This window comes from Paralichthys olivaceus, chromosome 2 (assembly GCF_024713975.1).
Source record: "Paralichthys olivaceus isolate ysfri-2021 chromosome 2, ASM2471397v2, whole genome shotgun sequence".
Taxonomy (NCBI): Eukaryota; Metazoa; Chordata; class Actinopteri; order Pleuronectiformes; family Paralichthyidae; genus Paralichthys; species Paralichthys olivaceus.
The window spans coordinates 7,019,320-7,033,311 of NC_091094.1; the positions used below are offsets into that span (position 1 = coordinate 7,019,320).

The following is a 13,992-nucleotide window of genomic DNA, read 5'->3' on the forward strand; positions in this document are numbered from 1 at the left end:
CTTTCCTCACCTTGCCCATGAAATGCTTCCTGTAGATCTTGGCGGTGCTGTTGGTCTCCAGTTTGATGTGGGAGGAGGGACAGGGAGGTTGATCAGTTTCTGGTGCGTCTTTAAGCTCATGATTGGTTCCCTCGATCCAGTAGCCTCCAAACTGTGGCAGCAGGATGAGTGGAAAAGGACTACAGCGACCCAGAACCTGACCATGATGGACAATGATAACGTTGAGAAAGAAAACTCATGAGTAACTAATAGTACTGCATTGATTTCATTATTTCAGAACACCTATTTAAACAAACTCTTGACATATTTAAAGTTTGTACCTCATGGACGCTGGGATAAGGGATATAGTCCTCTTCTGTCTGCAGGGACGGAAACAAATATGAGTCAACATTTTCAGTATTAGTTCTTTGTTGTAAACTAACAATGAGCAGAAACACTGTTACTGAGAAACAATATAAAGATGAACGATACGACTGCACCCTAAAAGTTAAACCGAGGTGTCATTGGTCAAGCGTGGCCTCTGTCTATGTAGAGGTGTCATTCTAATGTAATCACAATGGATTCTTAGTTACAGGTGTTTATACACTAATAAAAACATAACTGTGACTATAATTGCCTTTCTGCCGATAGATCCCCTTAAATTATACAAGCTGAACCTTGAAGTAGAGATTTTGTTCTTATCCTGCAAACATGACAGATGTCACATTAGAAATGTCCACTTCCCACTATATTCCTTTATTTTACATATCACCTCCAGAGATTCCGTCCTTAATCCTCTTAGTACGTTATTAAAACATTCACTTTTGAGAAATAGAGCAAACAACCTTCTGCTGGTTTTGAATGTGTTGTTGGTAGAGAAGCTAACAGGCAGCTAATGCATGCAGGACTATTCAGAACACATCAGTGGCCATCACACAATGACAAATATGTTTTTTATTGAACTCTCTGATAATTGTTTTTAGTTGCAGTGGAATTAATCTGTGATGCTCGCTGCACTTCAGAAGCCATTTTCTGATATCTGCCTGCAATTCAGTTTTTTCGGGGAATCCACTTTTCCCTCAATTTCAGATAGACGATTTTCTCCATTACCCCCCAGATTGCATTTGAACGACCCCAGCAGAGCAGAACTGGACCTGTTGCCTTGCGAGTTACTGGCTATATGTAGCAGGAGGGATGGTGAGAGCCAGACACCAAGCTCTGTTTTTATATTCAACTAAGTTTCAGTCACAGTCCTTTAGGCCTACTTATGACACTGCACTGATGGAAATTGTCGCCCATACTCAGGATATTTTGGCTTCATTTTTGTGCAACAGGAGATGCATCATCTATTTTTATGTAAAGTCTATGGTCCACAGCATTTGGCCATAAATTTACAGCTAATATGCTGAGTGTAATTAAACAGCCTTTTTGTGAGTGTTGAACTCAAACTCTAAAACCTAATTATACATTATACACACAACCTGTAGCGTTAGCCAAACCATAACAATTCCATAATTTTTTATTTTTGAGGATTACGATCTATTGGGTGGTCTTTCTCAATTCATCTCAAACCCTCTGCTGAGAGGATCTCCTACTTTTACCCACTGCATTATTCAGACTAACGGACAGAGGAGGATTATTCAGTCCCAGTCCCTGTGGAGTTCCTAACCCAGCTGGTGAGCACCATAGAGGCTGTCTGACGGCCGATAAGGAAAGGTTTATAACTTTTCCATTACAGATGCTTTGCCAGACTGCGGTTTCATGAGGAGATCTGACGATCTGAGACTCACTTTGAGGGGCGGAGGGAGGGGGCATCTCTGCTCATCCATTCTGAATCCCTGTGGAGAAAACAAATGCTATGACACTGATGGAGTAAGGTGAAATATCTACCAAACACATCCCACACGTGAGGAGATATACAAATACTCATTTTTCATTGTCAAGTTCCGTGAAATGTGTTGTGCCGTGAGAGAGTGCAAGATAATTCCTGGTGATGGTAATTCATGTTTCTATAGCACAAGCTAAATCAACAGGCGGCCCGCAGAAAGAGGAAGTAAAGAGGACTGAGAGACGACTGACAAAGATAAAGAGAAGTCTATGAGAATACAGGCGTTTCTAATGACCCACACAACAAATACCATTAACAACGACTCCACTTCAGGCCCAAAAACTTTGCATCTGTTCTATATCTGTTGTAATTCTGCTGACTCGTTAGGAATGACAGTTCAAAAAAAGCACACAGAGAGATGGTTAACAAAGGATTCCTGATCAGTCGCCATTTGCGTGGAATACCCCGCAGCAAGAATGTGAAACGGATCAAATCTGATGCATTTTTTTTTAAAGGTCTAAGGGAGATGATGAGGAAATTGGAAAATGCTTTCATCAAATTCATTCTTTGAAGATGGCTCCGCTCTGCTTCTGTTTCTCTTTCCCTTCCTCATTCTCTTTGCCGCCCCCCCCCCATGAGAACAAGCATCACTAATCATAAATGAAATATGCTGCTCAGACATGTTTCTCCCGTGTTGTTCCAGTGCTAAACAACCCAGAGTAAATACAACAAATATGGTTGAAGCTACTAAAACATCAACAAGATTCTCGAGAAGATCATGATGATTCAAATGTATGCATTAGCAGGAGGTACCGCGTCTTCTCTTCTAAACATCAAGATCTTTCAGACGCTCGATTCTTCTTGGTTCCAGCTCCACAACTTTAGAAAGATGATGTTTGAACCTCTAAAGTTTCTTTTCTAACGTCTAAATAATATATGTATGGCTCTTTCAACAATATATCATTGCATCCACCGAAAGCTGCTTTCAGACATGAACTGAACTCTGGACATTTTCCTGTAATTTTACGGACGGGCTGCAAGTGAGTATATGCAAATGTCTGAGTCAGTTGATCCGGACATGTATCCTGCCAGCCAGATAAAATGTGAGAAAATGTCAGAGTGAGTCAACGTGAACGTGAGGAGAATTTCAACAAGATAAAAATTGTTTCAGAGACAACTTATTAACCCTAACTGAAAGTTTTCTCCATTATGTACAGTCTACTCTAGATCAAACAATACTAAAAAAGAGGACTATGTTATGATCCAGTTACAGTTTTGAATGCCTGTAGCGTCAAAGACACCCTGGGATCAAAGTCTCGGTTCAAACTGCATTGATGAAGTTGATCACTCCACTGTCTCGCACAAAAGTCGACTCTTCTTGCGTCACGTTTCAATGACAAAAGCACATTCTTATAAATCCACCGCAACATATTGAAAAAATAACCCGGAACATAACATTTCACACATCTGGTGATGCAGAAGAAAAACTACCGGATTGAGGAGACACAACACAGAGGCTCTGTTCAGCACATTCAGAAGCATGAGGGTTTTTAAAGGCAGCCTGAGGTAAATACTCAATAATGGTGAAGACACATAGACACACATTTATAAGTAGAGTGGCAGAGATCTGAAAATAAGAAAAGCAGAGAAACGCAATTCTCGAAATAGAAGTAAATGGAAGTTTTATGTCTGAGGACGGCGTTTGATTAAAGCGAGTTCAGGCGGTGGATAGAAAATCCAGGAGGCTGATCACTGTACCTGCATCCTCTCGATCATGGCAAACAGGTCCGAGTTCTGGTGGAGAGAGTTGACACAGATCCAAACAGGGAAATGGGTTTGATCGTTTGTGGAGACAAGGTGTTGATGTGCTTTCCCTTCACTCATCTCCGCTCACTAAGAATACTGGCTGTGTCTTCTCCAGACACGAAACCATGCGTTTGAATTTTCGACATCCCGACTCCATTTCTCACTATGACAGCACCACCCCCACCCCCCCCCGGCCTCCACACAACTTGACATCACTCTCACTGAGGCTCCATTCAACGCCAGGAGAATCGTTCCTCCACACTTAAGGACAAACACTGTAAACAAGTAACTCTTCAGGGAGAAAAATGAGCCTCAGAGCTCCATGGAGCTTTTTGTCTGTTGCTGCAGGCGACAGCTCATCTGACTGACTGGAAAGCACTGTGCTTCTGGCATCCGCCACACACACACAGTCACGTTAGTGTGTGAATGAGATATATTTAACCTATAAAGGAAATACAGAGTGTAAACATAAATTCACATGAATGGTCTGTGAAGTATTTCCTGTGGTATAATCTGCCTCTAGGAGGTTTTCTGATGGCAGCGCCTCTCATTAGACAAAAGGAATTGATCCAACTACTTGATTCATAATTACACCCGGACGATCTACGACTACAGAACATATACATCTTCAGAATGGCTTTGAACTGGTTCACTGAAAATAAAGGTTTTTTTTTAATCTTCTCGCACATGCTACAGTAGAAAAAACCGAATTAGCAGCTTGCAATTTTCTGCCTCTGCTAACTAGTGTAGCTGCAGGAAACACGGGCCTCCTTCTGTTCCTGAGTAATGGAGTTAAGTGATGGCCAGAAAAGTGTTTTTGCAGAACATTGCAATGTCACAGTGAAGTTACTTTTTGGATATAAAATGTTATCTCTTCATCTTTTCTGTCCATTTGGATATTTGCCAGCAAATAGCATAATTAGCACATTAATTCTTCCTGTTGCATATACAAGAACGGGAGGCCTCCGACCACAACTGTCGCCTGTGGCATAAAAAGACGCTATCATCTCTATGTTAGTGAATGGAATATAAACCAAACATTAAAAGTAATGATTAAATAAACTTTTTAGGTATCACACTTGTTTGTTTGTTTTTTTAGGTATTGGATAAGCAGCAGGGAACATAAGTATTTGACCTATTTATTTGACATTATGCAGTTTTGAAATGTTTGATATAAATTTTTATCCCTTCATCATCATTATTATCCAATTAGAGAGTTGCCAGGAAATTTGTCTTGACGATTAGCACAATCCCTCTTGTGTTATGTGCAAATAATGTTTAGAATATTTGATGGAAATTCCCTCGATGCATTCCTGAGACATTACATTCACAAGACCGGATGTATTTGTGTATGGACGGTCGAAACACAATGCCTCCAGCCACGGCTGTCGCCTGCGTGGAGGTATTAAAACACCCTGCGGCCTGCATTTGTTATCTGCAGAGGCCAGGTTTTGGATTCTTAGCAGCTCCAACCTGAGATGAAGGGGGAGAGGATCGCAGCAGCCCTGGAGGCGCTGCTTGTTGTGGGGTGAGCCCTCTGTTCACCATGTAACAGAAGTGGACTGAAGTGCCAGGCTGATGTTTCCACATGACAGCTTGAATTTACTGAGGGGCACTGCGGGGCACGCTAAACACACACATACATGCACACACACACACACACACACACACACACACAGAAACAGAAAAGCTTACACATACATTTCATGCATGCACTAAAACATAGTTGTAAACCTACACATATCACCACCCACACAAGCACAAACACACCTGACCCTGACCCAGTAAAGCCAAAGGTGCAGCCTTGGTCCATTGTTGCATGTGAGAGTAAACAGTGCCATATGATATTCGGGGACATATTGCGCTCCTGACTGCAAAGCAAACATCAACAAACATTGTCCTGTGCTGACCAGATTATCAGTGAACCACGAAGACTCCACAGTAACATCACTGAATCTCTCTTGGGGAAGACATGGAGCCGAGGACTACACACTGGATAGTGAAGGTGCTGCAGAACATGTGTATCATCCAGTAAGTTCTGATAAAAATAGCCTCATTCAATTATTTGTAAAATTTATTTTTCATGCTTTCATCAGATTAAAAAAAGAAAAGCATGTGAAGTTGCCAGGTTCTTTTTTGATTTGTTTAAAACAGGCCTAAGATCAGTGGAGCATTCATCTTTCTGTGCTGTGTACAAATATCAGTACTGGTCTACAGCCAGCGCATTGTATACAGCCTCACCCTAAGCTACATTAAGATTTAAACACACAACAATATCTGGAGCAAAAAGAATAACTCACTTCAAAAAAAGTGAAAAATACTCACATCACTGTGGCACCGTCTGTTGAGTAAAGGCTTACTGGGGGGATGGCTGAGCAGTGCATCCAATAAAACATCCTCAGCTGCCCTGAGCTCACTCATCGTTACACTAGTGTGGATACGTCGGCCACAAGGAGAAAGGTGAGAGTGATAGCGATACTTCACACTGACGGAGTGTCGCTCAGGCAAAGAAAGCAGGGGAGGAGACTTGACGGCTGTCCATCAGAACCAATACATCCAAGTGTATATAAATGCATGTGCTGAAATGCATTTCTCCTCCTTCCTCTTTTCACACACTCCACCCTGTCATAGACACACACATTCACACACATACAGCTGTTCTGTAGGAAGTAGGAGAAAGGGAGGAACAATGTTTCTCCCCTCCCTGCACAACTATCTTCTCTTTTTAATGCAACTCACACACTGACACTTGGGCACACACACACTCACAAAAAGTTCTCTTTTTCGTTATATCACAATATGAGACTTTTCTCTTCCTCTTTTCTTTCATGTAATGTTCTCAAGCCTCCATACACACACGGGGGGGCAGCCATAAACATGAAAAACAGGTCAGTGTTGACATTTCTTTCAGTCTCCGGTGACAAATTACAACCCAATAATTTCCATAAAGTTTACAGTTTATGTTTCCCCGCACTAAGAAGTAGGTTAATTACACCTGCAGTGCTCTTGTACTTACTGTTAGGGCTGATTAAGAGATGTTGGATATATGTTTCTATTTCAGACTCATGTTCATCCATGCTGTTTGAGAGTTTACAGCCAGAGAGCTTCATAGAGCGTAGAAGAAAAATGCTAAATAATATTTTAATCACCCAAAGTAGACTTAGGACAAGCTACGAGATTGTGAAACAATGTTGAACACACAAGTTCATATGATATTAACTGGGTTTTAAGAAAATCTTGTTTTAGCTGTGATGTCAACAAGACGTACTATACTTCCCACAATCTTAGGTGCAATAGCAACGTCTCAGATTTTTGGAGTTCACTGTTACCAAGGAAATATTTTCTACAACTCTGAAAATCACGTTGGCTATGATTGGATCGTTTCAGCGTTACTGTACTAAGTTATGAAACTTCAGCTTTACACACATACCAGATACAAATTACAATGTACCGCAACACTCTATTAACAACAAGGTTAAATTAAAGAGGAAACTTGCTGGAAGTCTTTTGGAAATTTCGCAATTGCTTAAAATTATTATGTGCCAGTCTAGAACCTGTTTTCTAATTGGTCTAGCTGGTCGACCTGGTTCTAGATTGTAAACTTGATTTTCTGAAACATCAAAAGTGAAAATGAATGGGAAATGTACTTGAGGGTGGTCACTGTTCTGCTAGATAGCATAAAGTAAAGTTAATGAGTCGAGGCTCTGCAGTGAAATGCATCAGGCTCTTTTCGTCGTGTCCTTGGTCAGAACACAACAACGTGAGAGCTCCGAGTGTTATCACATCCACGAGGGAGGATACAAGCCGGCAGCCCGGCTCCCTGCATGTCAGACGCCACAGCTTAATGGATGACTCTGCCAACCTCTGCACCTCTGAAAATCACCTGTGCATAGTTAAGCACGGATATGACATGAGAGCACAAGGGACAGTGGGAGATGGAGAGGAGGAAAAAAGGGAGGGATAAAATAAAAAGCCGAGGGGAAGCACAGCCGGATGAAAGGGGAGCTGTCGGTCTGTGAAAGCAGGAGTCTTTTCTGTGCAGCTCTCTCCATCAGGCGCACTTCCAGCATCAGATATCAACAAACACTGACCTACTTCTTAAGAAAAAAAAAAAAAGAAACACTGCTGAAAGCTTTCAACGGGACAGATTCCAGCCATGTACGTTAAACATTTTTCATTTCAGATAAGCATGGTAAGCTAACCGTCTCCATTGATTTCCTCTGGGGAAAAATCAATGGGAAGAACACACCGGGAGGAGAGGTTACATGGTTTGTATGCAACGTGCACAAAATATGGATTTTGTGTGGACATGGGAGACGTTCAGGAGCGTGTTACTGCACAAGAATAGGACTTCCATTTAAAACACTGTCTCACACCCAGGTTACATTTCACTAAGGCCTGTCTCTCTGTTGACTTTGTCCTAAACTGGCTTTAGCTGAATGCCAGACTGGGACTCAAGAAGACAGGTGAATACTAATGTTCCAGATAATCATATATAAATGTCACATGAAGTCAGAATGTGAGTGAGATATTAATGAAGTGTTCAGATCCATTGTTTCAGCTGTAAACCCACTGACCGCTAACAGTGATTTCATAATTACCAGCAATTGCAGTGTGTGTGTGTGTGTGTGTGAGTGATTGACCAATCAACTGATTCATTGACCAACTGGCTGAAAGGTAATAACACACTATGTAAGTAAATAAAAGTTATCTCACAGAATTTTAAGCTGCTTTCAGACGTGCGCTGAACTCTGGATAACATCCTGACATTCACTGGAACATATCTGTGAACGCAAATGTTCCAATGAGAGGCTCCAAACTTTCTCCTGAGTTTCTTCTGCCAGCTGAATAAGAACTTTGGACAATGTCCGGGTGTGAGAACACAGAGATCCTCTGGAGGATAGTTTCTGGCATTTCTAACATGCGCTGTAAACAAAAACATGAGATCTCCGCAGCAGACTGAATACGTCCTGCATGCTGCACCATCCCTCACCTGAACCCTCTGGAGATTTCCGTGTTTTTGTGAATGCTGCCTTCTTAATGTGTGATAGGCAAACTATCTTTTATTAACAATATTAACCATAGAATAGTGTGTAGAGTATAAGAGTAGAAGCTGTGACTCCAGTGCTTCATTAACTCCTCACACACAGAGCCCCATTTAAATGTTTCCACAGACAAATTGCCAATGATTTGCATCTGAAGCAACACTTCCTCGCCTACTCACTCCCCATCCCTACATTGAGGCCTTTGCATCACAGGTTCACTTTAGAGGCGATACAGTAAAATGGAAAACTGATCTTCAGAGACAGCCAATCACCGGCCACAGAAGCCCATCATTTTCATCCAGAGAGAATCCATCGGGGGCCGTTCATCAGGTCTGGCTGCAGAGACTCTACCCTGACCTTGCTGTGGCCACTGGTGCCTGGGAGACACTAATGGAGTTCACACAGATGGGCCCCCTCCGTTCCATCAATGTGCCAGAGGAGCTGGTTGATTGCCACAGAGGTGAAGGTCTACAGAATAACTGCAGGGTTTCTGTGTATGGAGACACATGTATTTACTCCTTACTGTCGTTACACCAACAAAGAGCACAGATTTAGAAAAAGACGGACCGTTACTCTCCCTGTAACATAGAAAACCTCTGGATCTTTGGTTAACGTCTGCAGGGCATTTGTATGTGTGATGCAGTATCGTCACAAAAAGCCTTATCAAGGACCTCAGAGAGCAAAACCTTGAACTTATAGTGAATAGTAGCTTCATTTGCTTCCACAGGAAATAGCCTGTGAGACTAATAAAGAATTATCTAATCTTAGGAGGACTAAAATGGAAAAAATATCGGTTTTATGAGAAAAAAGTCATAACAAGAAGTGGTGATATTACACAAAGTTGGAATTTTACAAGTCGTAAGGCTGATATTAACCAGAATAAAGTCATAATCATAGTGTTGTGAAGCATCTTGTCATGTTTTATGAATAATGAAATAGGAAATGTTTGGTGGTGGTCCACAGCTCGTTGGTTACATCTGTGTGCTTTTCAAAGGGGATTCACAGACAGACGGTGGATTTTGGATGCAGAAGAAGTGGAACATGAGAACGAGTTCTCCTTTTTCTTTTTCAGTCTTCCTTCCAGTCAAAACTTCTTGTTGCATTTTGAGTATCCATTTCCCACCATGCAACTTGACCCACGGCTGCTCACTCACATTATGATGGTAGTGGCTGACTCAATCAAAAAACTTCCCTTTAACTCTGCAGCCTCAGATTATTTTATTTTTCTAATGTGTAGTTTTCAAACCCAACTGATGCTGAGGCGAATTATAACTCTTCTTCTTCTGGAGTTGAAAACAGGCATTTTCCTCACATATGCACTACTGCTCTACAAAACCCCAGCTACGTCTACATGCAAAGGATGCACTGCAACTCACAGGCCAATATGAGCATGTCAGTGAGCGTCACAAGAAAAAGAGGATGTCAAATTATAAAAAACGCACTTCATCTCAAGCCCTCTGAGCTTTTTTATGATTCAGACTCCATTATATGTCAACTTGTTTTTCGTCTGCATCAGCTCGGTTCTTTTCTCGAACTCTTGACTGAATCACTTAAAGGGGCTTTAAACTTTAACCACTGGAAATTTCTACACAGCAATAAAAGTATAAAGTGTTGCATCATGTCTTTTACGACTCTACTGCGTGCAACCTGCTGTGCTGTAAAAAATTACAACTACCGGCGGGAACACACCCAACCTGACAAATTGGTAATTGCAACTTTGAGATTCATTTAACTGGTTCAAAATAAAATAAATAATTAAGTCTACAGTTTGACGTATAATATTTAAATATTGAAATGGAAACACATGACTCAACACTACAAGTCTATTCCTTGTAGCTCCATATAAAGCACATGTTTGAATAAAAATAACAGCAGTCTGCCTCCTGGTACTGGTATGTATGTGTCAGAGAGGAACAACTGCTGCAGATCTATATTTGTCACAGAAGCCTGAGACAGAGGGCACAGGCTCCAGCTCCGTCAGGCACCACAACAGCCTGCCAACTATGTCAGCAGGAGGTGCAGGCATCAGAGGCAGCGTTCACCTGGGTGCAACAGCGAAATGGATTTGACGACCGGGAGCCGACAAGGGATTAAAATGCACAGATGCTACAAGGATATAGGGATTTGTCTGGAGGAGGTATTTTAGTGAATCCATCTTGCAGTCCCCAAAGTTATTTACTAGATGGAAGAATTAGAATATATATGAATATGTTCCTACTGAGGATATAAATTATTAAATGGGCTAAAAATATATACTTTCTCTCATTTTAAGGCAAAGTAATTAAAACAAAAACAGCTCCACACTTTCAGAAAACATGGCTGAAGTAGGATCATATATAGAAATGAATTCCACCTTTATAGTCTGTCACTGATTATTGCTGAAGATTATCAGTTACCATTTAATACTTGTTTTATTTATTAGTTTTAGTTTTTATTATTCTATTCTTTCCAAGAGCTCAAATTATACACGTGCTTCGTTCTCTATGATGTATTTAGAGTGAGCAGATTTTTTCTCTTGTGTATGTTGGGTGATCTCGCCGAGGCAATTTCAAATCAACGGCAATAATGTGTTGATTCTTGAATCTTGAGATAACTTTGACTGACAAGAACAGGACTTAATATCACCCAACTCATCATTTAAACAAGCAACTGAAATCCTTTATTCTAACATTAGTCACTGATGATGGCTCTACTCTATTTGAGTAGGACGGCTGATGTGTAGAGCGGGTCATCCACTACAATATTCTGGTTCGATGCCCGATACATACTGCATGCAAAAGTGTCCTTGGACAAGACACTGAAACCCAAATTGCCTGTGATGGCTGTGATGGCTGTGCGGACATTATGCGAAAGAGAGGGTGCTGCACGTAGATGAACTGTGTGAATGTGAATGGGTAAACGGCAAATACTGTGCTGGAAAGCACTAGAAAAATGCTATATAAATACAGACCATACTATTCTAGTCGGATGCACAATTGAACCATGCTGGTGACCAACACTATACAGTCCCAGGGTCCGTAATAATAAATGCAGCCATCACTTTTTTAATTAAAAGGTACAGTGGATTCAGTCTTCCAGGCGCCCGTATAAAAATCCGAACAGCTTTTCCTTGTTGAAATCATTTCTATCCATACCACATGTCAAATGACTTTTGTAAAAAAAAAAAAAAAAAAGGCTCCATTGTATGAAAAATTGATCCCAGGTACGTGTCTCTCTCAGATTCATCATATCAGGCTCTTGGCACTGCCTCGAGTTTCCAGCACAGCGAGCCCTGATGAGAGGAGAGAACAGCAGCCGGTCAAAGTATCGCATTACCTTTGAAAGTGAGGGAAGAGGAAATGGAGGGTGGGAGTGCGCTGCTAAGGGCTCTACTTCATCCAAGATACGAGGAATCCTTCCATCTTGTTTCCTGTGAGTCAGAGAGGATGGAGGGGTGGAGAGAGGGAGAGAGGTTAGGACCGGTTTCTCGCTGAGTTTCTCATTTACGCAATAAAAGAACAGGGAAAATAATCGTAACACCATTGACTCATCCCATTGAGGAGGTTCATTCAACTCTACAATGAGAAGGATGTTATTATTTCACCACTGTCCTGATAGTATTTCTTCAGTCAAGAATTCAGCTCTCAGGACGCGCCCATCTGAGTGACTCTGTATTATTTCCTCTTTTATTTTGTAATAGCTTCCCTCAGGTGTCTGCCGTTGTCTTACTTCCTGCTGTGATTATGTCCTCCACCCAAGAATGTGTTGTAACCAAGTGATGTCACCCACTGGTTTGTGAACTGAAGTCTGGCATTCTGGCACCTTACTGAGAGCTTGTGGACACTGCACGCCCACCTTCACCTGACACATGCAACCATTGGACAGTACTACCTGTCAATCACAGTCAATCCCCAATTCACTCATGTTTGGAACTGTGCGTTGTCACCTACATCCATACTGCTGTGTTTTGAAAACAGTGCAAAGACCGGGAGCGGTTGCGAGTGTCTACGTTATCCTAAAATGAAAAACAAAAAAGCTCTGCTCTTTACGTACAGCTTTGCCTACACTTTTTCACTCTCGTGTCAGAGGCTATGCGTTGAGTTCTGATCAGAGGTGAGAGTGTGAAACTGTAGATCTGGAGAAGTGCACGGGTGAAAAGTGGAAAATGCAGAAACGAGGGAAAAAAGGGAAAACTGATACAAAGCAGAAGGATAAAGGACCCTCTGCTTTCATCTGTTCACCCGCTGCCCCTCGCCTCTCTTCCTCTGCTCCTCTCAGCCTCTTCTCTTCTTTGTGCGATTTCAGTGAATTACCAGTCCGACCACGATTCTGGTCACAGCATATTACTTCACACTTTGTCTCACGCAACAGTCACTTGCTAGAACTGGCAGCCCGTCTGTGCATGCATCCTGTTCCGCAAACCTGCAGCAGAGGGCATTTCCAAACACTGCTCAGCGGCAGAAAGAAACACAAACCTCTAGCACAATCTGATTCATTTTGTTGATAACGAAGTGAAGATTTGTACTCGCTCACACAGACACATATTTCCTCCATTCTGCCAGCCTGGCACATGTTGTTTTAGAGGTGGAGTAGTTGTAATATGAGCTTTTACAGTTTGGGTCTTTCTTGTACAACACAGTCCATTATTTTATATTGCAGCTCTTATCTCACAACACATTGAGAATCTGTAAGTCTGAGCAAACAGAGCAGCACCTTTATGAAACAGACTCCTGACCGGGAGTTGAGGTGAGGTAATCTATTTGGAACGTAGCGGGAACTCTGTCAACCGCTGCGTCTGATCTCTGCTGAATCCAGGAAAATGACTGAATGAGGCTGTCAGATTTATTTTCCACATCATCCTCGGCTTTGTTACATCTTTTCATATAATGCAGGTGGGACACAAAGAAACTATGATGTCAAATGTTGCTTCAAGCCCAGAATTATACATTAAAATCTGCAAATAAATGGCTTGTTCCACCTGCAGGTTTTGGTGACACCTGGTGTAACTGTCCTGGAGGAAAAATAAAGTGCCGAAGACAAAAACCAGATCTGAAACCCACATTTCTGAAAACCACTAAACCAACACTCTGTAACTTTTACTGATGAATTCTATTAACTCTGTAGATATTACCCATGATCCCCGGCTTCCTGAACCAAAAATGCTGTAGCTGCAACAAATCCAGCAAACTGTTTGGAATTCTAGTTATTCTAAAAGTTTCCTGGTAAAATCATAACAGCTAAATGTATTTTTCTGTATTCACATCTTATGCTTTGCACAGTAGCTGCGAGTCACCTGACAGTTGCTTACGTATGCAGACAGCTAACCCAAACTGCCCACATCCGTAATGAAGGGCC

The 13,992-nt window shown here is 41.7% G+C and overlaps 1 protein-coding gene across 11 annotated transcripts in view; it reads right to left on the reverse strand.

Moving 5' to 3' along the window:
- rap1gapb (RAP1 GTPase activating protein b) overlaps positions 1-13,992 on the reverse strand; it is a 92,718-nt gene that overhangs the window by 21,809 nt on the left and 56,917 nt on the right. For 3 of the 11 annotated variants that reach the window (XM_020096763.2, XM_069533680.1, XM_069533674.1), the window contains 4 exons: positions 11,974-12,067; positions 1,770-1,817; positions 321-359; positions 11-196 (listed from right to left, as the gene is read on the reverse strand). In XM_020096763.2, the coding sequence (XP_019952322.1) occupies positions 11-196; positions 321-359; positions 1,770-1,817; positions 11,974-12,067 (367 nt within the window). Of the gene's footprint in view, positions 1-10; positions 197-320; positions 360-1,769; positions 1,818-3,565; positions 3,602-5,938; positions 11,842-11,973; positions 12,068-13,992 lie in introns of those variants that run through there. The other 8 variants (XM_069533659.1, XM_069533650.1, XM_020096764.2 and 5 more) reach the window with 6 other exon arrangements.